General features: G+C 45.0%; 1 protein-coding gene across 2 annotated transcripts in view; it reads left to right on the top strand.

Annotated features, from left to right (window-relative positions):
* SLC22A15 (solute carrier family 22 member 15) overlaps positions 1-10,554 on the top strand; it is a 74,631-nt gene extending 64,077 nt beyond the window's left edge. Inside the window, exons 9-13 of one of the 2 annotated variants that reach the window (XR_005834043.1) lie at positions 3,059-3,179; positions 4,665-4,737; positions 7,763-7,951; positions 8,262-9,152; positions 9,591-10,554. Coding sequence is in view for 1 of the 2 variants with exons in the window: in XM_040626868.1 (XP_040482802.1) it covers positions 3,059-3,179; positions 4,665-4,737; positions 7,763-7,951; positions 8,262-8,348 (470 nt within the window). In the remaining variant the exon portion in view is untranslated. Of the gene's footprint in view, positions 1-3,058; positions 3,180-4,664; positions 4,738-7,762; positions 7,952-8,261 lie in introns of both variants that reach the window. The other variant, XM_040626868.1, reaches the window with a different exon arrangement.
* The last annotated feature ends 2,324 nt before the right edge of the window (positions 10,555-12,878 follow it).

Here is a 12,878-nt window from a genome sequence, read left to right as displayed (position 1 = left end):
TCATCGTTGGAATAAACTTATAACCTCTTGAATTCAGTGCTGTGAAGGATACAAGTGTTTTGAGAATTATCTTTTTTTTCCCCCTCAAAGATAATTGAGTTTAGTATCCTTTTTTTTAAAGATTTTATTTATTTATTTATTTATTTATTTATTTATTTATTTATTTATTAGACAGAGAGAGAGCACGGCTAGACAGAGTGGCAGACAGAGGGAGAGAGAGCACAAGTTGGTGGGGGGAGGGGGTGGGTGGCAGAGAGGGAGAGGGAGAGGGAGAAGCAGGCTCCCCACTGAGCAGAGAGCCTCAAACGGGGCTCAATCCCAGGACCCTGGGGTCATGACCTGAGCCGAAGGCAGATGCTCAACTGACTGAGCCACCCAGGTGCCCCGAGTTTTCCTTTTTAAATTACCTTTTTTTTTTTTAAACAGTCACTCTGGACTTTTGCTGGGACTAGCCAGTAATATCTGATTTTACTTTCAGATAAAGAACCAAAGTCAGGAATCAAAGGAACCAGCCCAGTGGCTGCAGAGCACTCCCGAACATTGACTCAGGATGACCAACAGCCCAACCGCTCCCCAGGCAGGAGCCCCAGAAAGGATAAGAAATAATTTTCTAATAAACAGAGCTGTCTGACCTTGACATGGGCTACCTGGGGATAAGGTGAATTCCCCGAGGTTCAAGCGGTGACTGCAGACCCCGTTGTCGGGAAGGCAGGAGAGCAGGGCGCCTGGGTGGCTCAGGCGTTAAGCGTCTGCCTTCAGCTCAGGGCGTGATCCTGGAGTTATGGGGTCAAGCCCCACATCAGGCTCCTCTGCTGGGAGCCTGCTTCTTCCTCTCCCACTTCCCCTGCTTGTGTTCCCTCTCTCGCTGTCTCTGTCAAATGAATAAATAAAATCTTTAAAAAAAAGGAAGGCAGGAGAGAAGTTTCAAGCATCTGATGAGGTGTTAGGCCGATGGAGTGCTCTGTGGGTACACGACACGGCTGGAGCCTCGCCCTCAGTGGCTTACAGCTGGAAGCGTCGTGAGCTTCGCGTGAAAGGCTTCTCCAGCTTTGGCTCTTGTGGGTGTTTGGAAAAAAGCCTTCTCTGGCGCGCCATTTGAATTCAATTTGCAGGACAGCAATCCCCTAACCTGTTGTTAAAGATGTTACACAGAGCGTCGCTATACAGTTCTGAAAGATGCCATCCTGTATGGGTTGAAAACGGTCCCAGAGCTCATTTGCAGTAAAGCAAATGTGCATATTCCTGTTTGCTTCAAGGCTACCGAATACCTTTTCCCAACACACTAAGTTTTCTGGAAAATAATTGAAGAATTACCCTTATTATGGGATTAATGGAAGAGATCGTTAGATCTCAAGTGCAGACATATATCTTGGGGTAAATGCCGAAAGGTAGAGTTCTTTTTCCAGAAGCACTCGTGGCTTAAAATAATATATTCAGTACTGAAAAGAGCTAGCATCTTCTTCCAAATAGCCTGGCAGAAGCGGGGAAAGCCCCAGATGGTCGGGGTTGGCAGTGCCTGGGCCACTGGGTTCAGGAAACCATCTTTAAAATAGATTATTTATTTCACAGTCGAGCAGGGAGGTGAAGCGTAGTTTAGGATGGAGTATTTAAATGCCTCCCTCCTTAGAAGTTGCAAGAGCATGAACACAGATTCTTTTCACTAAATTAATCCCTGTCGTAGGCCTTCTGCTTCTTTGTTGAACAAAGATTGAGTGTTGTCCTACAGGAGATGGTGCAAGGGGCACAGATACAAATGGGATACCAGCCTTAGCCTGAAGTAACTCGAAGTGTATTTGGGGCAGACAAGATGGAAGAGGAAGCCGCTCCAGGAGTGTGTCTGAAGCACGCCAGTTGAATGGATCAGGGAATAGGGACAGTGGAGGTCAAAGGAAGCAAAGGATACTGCTTTTGAGTTATTCAAGGGAGGAGTGGTTTCCATGAGCCATGCAGGCAGCCCCAAGGAAGGGGACAAGCGTATTCTATCTGGCAGAAATGTCAAGGAAAATGAGAGGCAATTACTTTGGTGATTAGGACCTCGCTGTTGACCTTCAAGAGCAGGACTTTGAGGAGAGCTTGCTATTGGAAGCCAGATTGTAGCGAGCTACAGGGCAGGTGTATTTGGGGAAATGGAGGATTGGTCGCTCGCTGAAGATGTCTGCTAGCCAAGGGGGAAAGTACAACAGAGTCAATGAGATTTATTTTCCTCAGAAGGAGAAATTGTTATTTTGAAAGCAGAGTCTAGTGGGTTATTGAAGGGAGAGGTTAAATATGTTTGAAAGCGAATAATTGCATTGCAAGATCCCAGGGAGAAAAATGTTAATAAAAGAAAGAACCACGGGATAATTGATAGTATTTTTGATAGGGAAATGAACTGCCATAATCTGTATTTTTGCATTTTATGTAAAAATGTAACATTAAGAAACTGAAATATCATTAGTGATGAGTAATGCAAAGAAGTTGGTCAGGAAGAAAGATTAAAAGTAGTTCCAAATTTAGAGTCTTGTTCTTTAAAGAACATTAATGATTTCTATCCTCTGGTAGTCATTTAGCGGGATTATTCCTTATCTTCCAATGGAACACCAAGAAACGCACACTGGAGAGAGTTGTTTTCCTGGACCTCCCCTCCCCGCTGCCTCTTAGATCCGTCACACTTACTCCCCGCCCGCACCAGAGCTTGTCATGCTAAGCACCGTCCCACGTCCCTGGCTGTGGAAGGAGGTTGGGAAGGAGAGGCAAGGAGCCCCCATGGTGGATGAGACTTTCGATCCCCAGGAAGCTTGCTTTACTACAGGACAGTTTTCCAAGAGCTCTGTCACTGAGGAGGAAGCAAGTTGAATCACCACAGTGACCACCACTGTGGACGATGTCGGGGGGCTAGCCAAGACCCTGGGAGAGTATTTGTGTGTGCTTACTAACCCTGCTGAAAGGGTATTCCGTCACACAACCTCCTCACTGTTTGAGATCAATATGCCTCTGGCCCCTTCAGAATTCAGTGTGTCATTTAAAGGCAGTTTTTTCGCCCCGAAGGACCTCACGGTGTTACCCTTGTCCTCCTCAGATACAGGCGTGTTTGCAGTGGTGAACAGCCGTTCCTTGTCTCTGCTCGGGAAGCTGACGATCAGCGCGGCCTTTAACGTGGTCTATATCTACACGTCCGAGCTGTACCCCACAGTCATCAGGTGCGCCTCACACATCCTGCATGCCGTGCCGTAGACGGTTCTTGTTCCAGCGGGACCCTAGTTAGTGTGGGCCGGCAACGATTCAGCAAGCAGGCCCGAGCCCAGAAACTGCCTGTGTAGACCACACTTGGCCCACGTGGCCGAGGAAATTGTAGCTGTATTTTGGGCTGAATTCCCTCATGGAAATCATGAGAGAAGTCCTCTACACTAAACACATCCCATCACTCCAAGAGGGCTCGGATGCCATCTTGATTTCAGTGGCCTGGATTTATTCAGTCACCCGTCCTATGTCAGGCACGTGACAGGCAAGGGGACTAGGTTCCTGTTCTCCCAGAACCCACATTTTAACTCAAAGTAGACACATTGGTAAAAAGGTAATTCGATTTAGAAGTGAAAATGAGGTTTACATATTAGTTGTTAAATGTGGTTTCCATTGAGTAGGACACACTCCTATCAGAAAGCACATATTCTGCTCAAGTTTCCCCTCATAAAATAAGTCTGCAAACAAAACGTGATGGGCAGGGACGTAGCCCAGCCTTCTTAGAACTGCCTCTGTGGGCCGGGCAGGTGTTCCCTAGCTCAGCACTTCCGCAGGCTTTTCGGAGATCATTCCAAATGTTTCCCTCATCGATGCAAACTTAATGATTCTTTCTGCCTATTAATTTTATATCCCTTCCCCCCCCCCCAGTTTTTCCCAGGCTGTCTGTGATTGGCTAGTCATTTCCTAATTATTCCTCTGACCTGTTTTTTCTGGCTGCTGGCTGTGATGCTAGGATGACCATTTTTCACAAACGGGGACGCGTTTGAGAGCGAGCGTGGGCGTTACTAGCAATGAGGCTAGGGTGAGAGGGTGATGTCCGGCCACCCCTCCTGTAACCACTCTCATTCCCGCTCCCTCCCACCTCTTACATGTCCATACCTCTCATGAAGGTAATGTTCCTGGTTTCCTGAGAATATGTGCTCAATTCCTATTCGTGTGCCTGACCCTTGAATCGTCAATTAGCTGAATTTAAATAAATGGGCAGACTTCCCAGATCGTAAAGCCCTGGCTCTCCGGGGGTATATCAATTCGTAGGAAACCTCACGCACAAAGACCCGTGAGAAGATTTGACAAAAATACTCTCATGGTCACTTCTGTACCGTCCTCTGTAATAACTGCACAGTCCAGTATGCTAGTTACTAGCCTCGTGCGGCTCTTTAAATTTGAACTAATTAAAATGAAGTAAATTAAAAACCCAGCTCCTCATTCTCACTAGCCCCATTTCAAGTGCTCATGGCTGCAGGTATCTAGCGGTTTCCATACTAGACGGTGCAGTCATAGAACATTCCCAGCCGCTCAGAATGTTCCAGCAGCAGCACTGCTCTAAAGGAGCCTGTGCTTCCCCACTTTGGGATTTATTATTATAAGCCCCTTGTCCCACAGGGCCTTAACGCTACCCCCCCCCAGAACTTACTGATTTGTTCCCCCTTTTTTATGCCTTTCAGGAACGTTGGGCTTGGAACTTGTTCCATGTTCTCCCGAGTTGGTGGGATTATTGCTCCCTTCATCCCCTCACTGGTTGGTTTGTACCTCCTAGTTTTGTTTTTCTGGATTCTCTGCTTTGGAAATGCTTGTGCCTTTGAGCAGAACGTGGTAATGAACAATTGCCACTTGAGATCAGCCAGCCCCAGAGTGTGAACCTTGTATCTTTTAGATCTCATGTCCCTCAGGGCAGATGGGCTGTGACGGAGGATGCTTTTACCCTCCAGGCTCTGAGTGTTTGCTTATCTGCGTTCGTTGGAGAGTTAGCTCATGCCAGTGGTGCCCCTTCTGTCTCCATTCACAAGTTCGTCAGTCAGTGAATATTTATTAAGGGTCTGCAGTGTGCTGGGCTCCGTGTTGAGCACTTCAACGTATATCATTTCGTGTAAGCTTCACGAGGACCATGTGAGGCGGGCATGGTTCTATTAAAGATGAGAAATCAGCAGAAACAGGTTAAGTAACTTGTCCAAAGGCACACCACTTAGACGAGAAAATTAGAAGAGAAACATGCCTAACAGTGTGTCTTTTAAGAGTTTTTAGCGTTTTTAAAATGTCATAGTCAAAAGAAAGGGGATAGACTGAATGGCAGCCCTGAAAGTCCTTCCAGTCTTGAAATGTTCCGGTTCTGTGACGGATTAATCCACAGAGGCCCTGCGCATGTGTCTGCTGGGTCCGACCTTGGCCCTCCCAGCCAGGACTCAACGAAGGGTGACTGCATGTGCTGTGTAGACAACTGTTCTCCCCACTTCCTAGCGATGTTGGCAGGCCAGGTCCAAGGACCCAGGGGCTTCCCGCAGGATCAGCCAAGAGGGTTCTTGGCTTCACGCAGCATGGAAATCAAATGTGAGCCAGCAGGAGGTCAAACAGAGTTTATTGAAGATCTAGAGAGAGCAGATACAGATGGAGTGACAGTCTTGGAGGCTCAGAAAGGAAAGGAGGGAGTCTCATCTTTGTCCAGGGGGCTGGGAGTGGTCTGGTATACGTGTCCTCTCAGGCATCCAGGCATCCAGGAACCGGTTAGAACAAAGACAAGGGCCCTAGTGTTATTCCTTAGAGCCAGGGGTTCTTGGCGTGGAGATGTCTAGAATGTCTCCAGTGGTCTGGAATGTGCATATGATAGCTTCACTTGGTCATTGTCACCTGGTCCTTCCTTAGATGTTATCTATTCTAGAGAAATTACTAAGGCTGGCCCCTTACAAGAAGGACCTATGAGATTTGAGTTACAAGGAATGTGCAAAGTGGGCTGGGGGTACAGGTCCTAGCACGAGGAGAAGCAGGAAAAGCAGCAAAGGGAAGAATCAGCTTTTTCCTGTCACCGTCCCTTTGGTTTCCCTGTCTCACTAGTACATGATGATGTCTCTGAAATGCCACTGTGGCCCTTTCTTCCTTCCTTCTGTCTGTCTGTCCGTCCGTCCTTCTGTCTTTGACATGCAGTACACTTCCTTTTCATGAGTATCCCTTTCCACGTTTCGTGCTTAATTTTACACGATGAGACCATTTCTCTAATATAAATTAGTTCCATTCTGCAAAGTGTGTGGGACATTCGGGGTTTATCTCTAACAGTCTCCGCCTCTGGATGGTTCTCCTAGAACTCCTAGAACATCAGAATACTTAGCACTGTGTCTCTGTTCCTACTCAGTTGAGAAGAGGTGAAAGTGTTGTGTCCCCCTTGATTCAGCAGCGCACCCACAGTGTTGGACCTGGGTTTGCATGTGGGCTCCAGAAGTGAGATTCTCCCCGCCCAGCTCCGCCCCTTGCCCCACCTTGTCCGTCATCTCTTTACTTCTGAAAAACCGGGCAGAGGATATCCTAACTAGTGGTGGTCCCGTCCACACAATTTGGGAGCTCCCACGAGAAGATCAGAAAGCTAAGCGACTCCTGTGCAGGAACTCAAGAATGTTAATCAGCTCAGAAAGGCCCCAGAGCAACACACCAGTGGCTTCAGAGCAGCACAGCGTTTTCTGCGTTGCTCTCTTTGAACCTGCTTGTGTTTCAAGAAACTATGTAAATCTTCCTGAGAAGGTCTGTTGGGTCTCTGAAGCAAAGCTGTATCACCCTGTTCAGTTAAGCAGTTTTCAAACCACCTGGATGTGCTAGGTTTCTTTAGGCTTTTCTCTTTCTTTTCGGGGGCATTCATACCTTTAACCCCTGACCTCCCGGGTATGTTGCTGAGGCAGGAGAGCGAGATTCTTGTCTCACGGAGCCAAAGAATGAATCTCTCGGACAAAGGAGTGAGCAAAGCAATAGAGTATTAAGCAAGGATACGGAGAAAAAGCTTTCTGGAGTGAGAGGGGTCCCGACAGCGTTGCCCTTCAGGGCTTTTAGGGTTGGTCTTTTATTGAAAGCTGATCAGGGAATTTAAATCTTTTTTCTCTACTGACAGCCCCTTTGTGTAAGGACTAGTGATAACATCTTCAATGGCTTACTTTTTTTTAGGGTCTGGTTATTCTCTGTTGGTCCCAGGTGACTGGCATAAAAAAGACCCCCCTCCTCAGACACCTGCGGCAGGGAGGTCTGGTGTGTTCCCTTATCTCAGGTTTCCTTACACCTCTGCATTTTGGGGATTTCTGTGAGCCCCATCACGTAGCCCCCCTCCCTATCTCTCCCTTCCTAGCCCCGCCTGTCCCTAACTCAATGCTGAGTGAATCCATGGGCGGCAAGGGGATCGTTTGGCTGATTCCAGTGTCGAGAACTTTAGAGTTTATGGTGAGTGAGGATTTGGGGTGTCTCCCAAGCAAAGAGTATGTGGAGATCGCTGTGTTCTAAGGGAGTTGCCTGCAGTGAAAGCAATACCCCCCCCCGCCCCCGCTTCGGATCCGATCCACATACCTCTGTGGCCTCTGTGTACTCACTCCCACTTCTGCGTGCCTGAGCAACCACTCCGTGGTTTTCCAGGGTAACTCTCCAGGGGGTTAGAAGTGGCTCATAGTGTATTCTAGTGGGAAGGCATGACTTGGATAGTAAACACGGCCATGCCTCGGTCAGAAGACCGCTGACGTCACGTGCTGGGAAATGGATACCGAGTTTTTGTATGTTTTTGTTCTGCTCCCTGCCCCCACAGAGGTATGTGCAATGGTCTTTACCCTTCGTTGTCTTCGGAGCCACCGGCCTGACTTCCGGCCTCCTGAGTTTGTTGTTGCCGGAAACCCTTAACAGCCCATTGCTAGAGACATTTTCCGACCTTCAGGTGTATTCATACCGGAGGCTGGGGGAGGAGGCGTTATCTTTACAGACCTTGGACCCCCCGCAGGTATGGCGTAGTTTTCTTAACCATTCACATGTACCACTGGGGATGATGATATTTTGGGGGGTGGGGAGAATGTTCTGGTTAGATTTAATAGCAGAACTGTTGGAAAGCAAAGGTCTGGGATTCATAGCAGCACATTCATAGAGAAATGAAGGTGGCCAGTGATTCATTCACTTTCGTGGAACACTTTAGGGCGAACTCTTAGGGGAGAAGATGTCGTAAAAATGCATTTGTCGGTTGAGTGCTGGATAATTTTCAATTTAGAAATGTCATGGCGTTATGTGACCATTCTTCTTCTCCTTTCCCATTTCAGTCTGCAGACAAGGACATTTTAGGCAGTGAGAGTGAGGAAGAGGAGGAATTTTTTGATGCGGATGAAGAAACCCAGATGATTAAGTGAAGAGCCCCGGGTCCCCCCTCACAAGCAGATGATCTCCTTGCCTCTGGCAAAGGCAGGCTTTTCCAGGAAACGTAAGAGCTGTGGAAGTACAGGCTTGAACATACATGGAAAGGCCTTAGCATGGGCTCATCTTTTTCAGGCACAAAGGAGGATGGAGAAGAGATTTCATGAGCGAGGACATCACCGGACTGAGGGAACAGTCGTTCATTAGTCCACAATTCAGGCTTATTTCCGCACCCTGACTTCTGGCCACATAGCTCAAATCTGCATGGCAGAGTGGAAAGCTCATTTGTTTCTGGAAGTCTGAGCGTATTGCTTATCCTCGATCATGACCTAAAGGCAGACATGTAAAATTCCTTCTCGTGCATTCGTGGGAAAAGATAAACCATCCTTAAGATTTCATCCTAATACCATATTTGACACCTACCCCTTATTGTCTGTACCTCACCAGGAATCTCTTGAGGCCAAATGGTGTTCGCATTCCAGTTTTGTGCCAGAGGGAAAGCACTGAGAGGTGATTGTGTGTGGCCCAGGGCCTCCAGCTTTACCCTGACTGTCCGCCCCTTGCTTCCCAGGTTCAGGGTTGGCTTGAGCACCTTGTGCCTTGAGTCCCACAAATGATCCCCTAGGAAAAGCCAACTGTACTGAAGCGATTTTCTCAGAGCCAGAGGAGCGGCTGCAGCTCCCTGTCCACTCCCTCTGACATGCGACTTGTGTCACTTCCTCAGTCCTGACTTTTGCGCACCTCCAGAAACCGTTCCATCTCAGATTCCAGTACCAGCGATCACTTCAGAGCCGCGCTTGGTAAGGGATGGAGCTTCGTGAAGGCGGAGGGCAGGTGCAGAGTGACAGACATGTCGAACACTTGAAAAGGGGCAGCTTTCATAGGAAGAAAAGAAAATGATCTGTCACGGGTTTTTGTTTGTTCTGTTTCCGGCATTGTGCACAGAGGCACTCGGGTAACCGTTAAGAACTTGAATGCTTCTAATCCCAGATCAGTCCCTGCCTCTGTAGTCAGAGGGGAAAGCAAGTAATTTCATAGGATATGTTGTTTTTTCATGAGGTCCTGCCAGCTTTCAAATAAGTCTGTCACACTTAGTTTTCTAAAATCACATGCTGGAAATATCTGTTTCCCTCGAAACTTGAATGCTATCTCAAGTAGGAGTATTAACCTGGATGCAACAGGTTTGTGCAATATGGCTTTAGGCCGCTTTCCAACTAGGAACATTTCTGTGTCTTCAGAATTTCCCATTTTACTAACTCTTGGAGAAAGAGAAGTTGCATTGGAGGTAAAGAGAAGACATCATGGGGCCTGCTTCTGGAAATCTTGGAGACGTCACCCCCAGTTGGCTCTGACATTTTCCCATCCTCTTCCACATTATCCTCTTGGTTTGCACTCTATCAGTCTGTACCTTTGTATTTGTTAAATTATTCTTATGTCCTGTATGCCCTTGATGATGTTTTGAGCTCTTCATAAATAGGGGCCATCTCTCCTGCTGTTTGCTTTTCTCTGCTGTGCCCGGAAGAGTATGGGCCTAGACGCACTAAGGACCTAATAAATACTACTGTTTCTAACCATCAAGAAAACTGTGGAAATCCTTGCAGTATCATTTTTATAAATCCCAGGCAAATGTGACCCAAACCTCCAAACTGTGGAGTCCTGCTTCTCCGTCTCTGGCCGATGGAGACCTTACCCACCACCAGGAGAGGAAGAGGGGAGGAACTTACAAGGACACTTAGAAGATCTTCTTAGTGGTTGGGCATTAAAGATGAAACAATGAACTGGTATATCTGTGCTCTTTGGTCAATTAGAGTGCTCTTTGCATTATGAGAGTACTATGTCCCATTATAGAAAATTTGGAAACTAGAAGTTAAAAAATCTATCACCCATAGGCCTAACACCCAGAGGTAACCAGTGTGATGGCTTCGTTCTAACTGAAGACAGATTGGGAATCTATCTCTCTATTGGCAGTGGGGTTCCCTCTGCCTCCGGCTAAATAAATGAGGATTCCATTAGTTCTGTCCCTGGGTCTCCTGCTTTCCCATCTGTGGGGTGGAAGAAGGAAAGGGGGATACACATGTTGCTTAAAAAGGCCAGGCCAGCTATCAGCTGCTTGAGTCAGTTGTGTCACTAATAAGGTTGTTGTTTCTTTCTAGATGGTCTTTTGGTGAAGTTTAATAATTACAGTTTTTTCATTCTACCACCTTTTATAAACAGATTTTTTTCCTTTTGATATTAACCGTTGAAGAATAGCGATTATAGAGAATGTGTACATGTGTGTATTTGCACTGATGAAATGATTGGAAAGCTTTTAATTTACAGGGAATATAATTTATGCAGATGATTTGTAAAAAGCATCCTTTTTTATTGTATTCAAAATTAAATTTCTTTTGTCCTCAAAAGTGGCAAGAAAAATGTAAGACACAGAAGAAACCCCCAGTTTCTAGTGTCAAAGGTCTTCGAACATCTTGTCCAGAACCTTGGTACTGATATGTTAAAAGAAACAGTGTTGTAGTTTCCTGATTTGGTGAGTTAAAACCACTGCCCATTGAAAATGCAGTATTTGTCATTTGGCTGCTTTCAAGCAATATAGACATTCTTTAGTATTTAAAAATGAGCAATACAACAAATAAGAAGCAAATGAAATTTTCTGAGGCACTGCTTAAGTGAATATCATCTAGGCACGTATTTTTGTGGAGGTCAAATTGAGGAAGATACTGTTAGTAAATTGATATTCTTAACAAAAACATTGAAATAATTGTCACTAGCATATCAGAATTATTATCTTTTTAAAGACTTTATTTATCTACTTGAGAGAGAGAGCACACACAAGCAAGCGGGGGGTGGGGTGGTAGTGGGGAGGGTGGAGGAAGGGCAGAAGGAGAGGGAGAAGCAGACTCCCTGCTCAGCATGGAGCCCGATGGTGGCTCGATCCCATGACCTGAGCTAAAGGCAGATGCTTAATCGACTGAGCCACCCAGGTGCCCACATATCAGAATTAAAATACAGCTTTCCCATAGCACTTACTCTTCCATTACAAATTCTTATTAGATCATTGGTTCTGAGATTGGAAAGGTATCTATAGAGAATTTTTAAACTATTTAAGTGCAGATATTTTGGCTTCTTATTAATTTCATAAAGAATCACAAAGCATAGACCTTTTTTTTCCTTAGAGAATGTGTCAGGATGTATAGAATCATCTTTGACAAACTGGGCAAATACATAATGTGCTAGAAATTATGGATGGTATGTGGGACAGGGGCTGTAGTCAAGTTAGGGAGTCATGGCACCATAAGTAACTATAAAAATATTTTTAGAGAAAAATGCAAAGATTATGCATTGTTGGAAATTCATCTTTGTGTTATATTAAAGGAGAAAGAACTTATGATTACCTCAATATATATGTAAATATTATTTGGCAAAATTCCCCTATTCAAAATAAAAGCTATTAGCAGATGAAACTTCCTTAGCAAAATAAGGGATATTGTAGTACATGCAGTGAATTAGCACCTTCCTGGGACCTTGGCCCTCAAACTTTCTTGATCATGACCCATAAGTAATGTTTTCTTTTTTTTATATATTCTCTCTTTCTCCCTCACTTCTCACTTTCTCTTTCTCTCACCCCTTATTTATATAATGTTTAAAATATTTTATATGTATAAGTGTGTGTGTGTGTGTGTGTATAAGAATAAGTATTGTTTTGGGGTCCCTGGCTGGCTTAGCCGATAGAGCGTGCAACTCTTGATCTTGGGGTTGTAAGTTCAAGTCACACTTTGGGTGGAAAGACTACTTAAAAAAAAAGAATAAGTATTGTTTCCTTTAAGTTTTATACATATGTATATATATATATAGAGAGAGAGAGAGATTTATAAATATCTATAGATATAAAGTTTTACAAATATATAAAACTATATGCTCTCTCTATATATTTCTATGAAACAATACTTATTCTTGCTAGGCATGCTGATAACTTATATTCTGTTCTATTTCATTTTTTTAAACACCATTTGTGACCCACTATATTGATTTCATAACCCACTAGTAGGTTGCCACCCATACTGTGAAATCCACGGTTCACTACTCTACGACAAAGGCTTTAAAGCTAAAATGTACATTTCCCAAACTCTCTTACACCTAGGCTTCTAGATGTGATTTAGTGTCCATCAGTCAGATACAGCTAGAATTTGGAAGGTGGGAGTGGTGTGGAGGCCATACTTGTGATGTGTAGGTTCTTTTCAGCTGGGGTCCACAGTGATGGAGGCATTTGGTCTTGCTGAGGCAATTTCGGCAGCCACACTAACAGGGGCAACATCGATTAAAATCTTAACAAGATTTTAGGTAGAACATAGGGTGAACAAGATAGAACCTACATAGAACAAGATTTTAACATAGAACCTGGCAAAATAATTCTAGTATTCATATAGAAAATTAAAGATCCAAAAATACTCAAGACAATCCTGAAAATTAAGAGCAAGCAGAGGGACTTGACTGTCCAGATATTGAAACTTATAAAGAATCTAAGTATTGAT

Source organism: Ursus maritimus, unplaced genomic scaffold (genome assembly GCF_017311325.1).
Source record: "Ursus maritimus isolate PB19 unplaced genomic scaffold, ASM1731132v1 scaffold_12, whole genome shotgun sequence".
NCBI classification, from domain to species: Eukaryota; Metazoa; Chordata; class Mammalia; order Carnivora; family Ursidae; genus Ursus; species Ursus maritimus.
The sequence above is the reverse complement of the archived record's forward strand: the minus strand, read 5'-3'. Positions and strand labels throughout refer to the sequence as shown.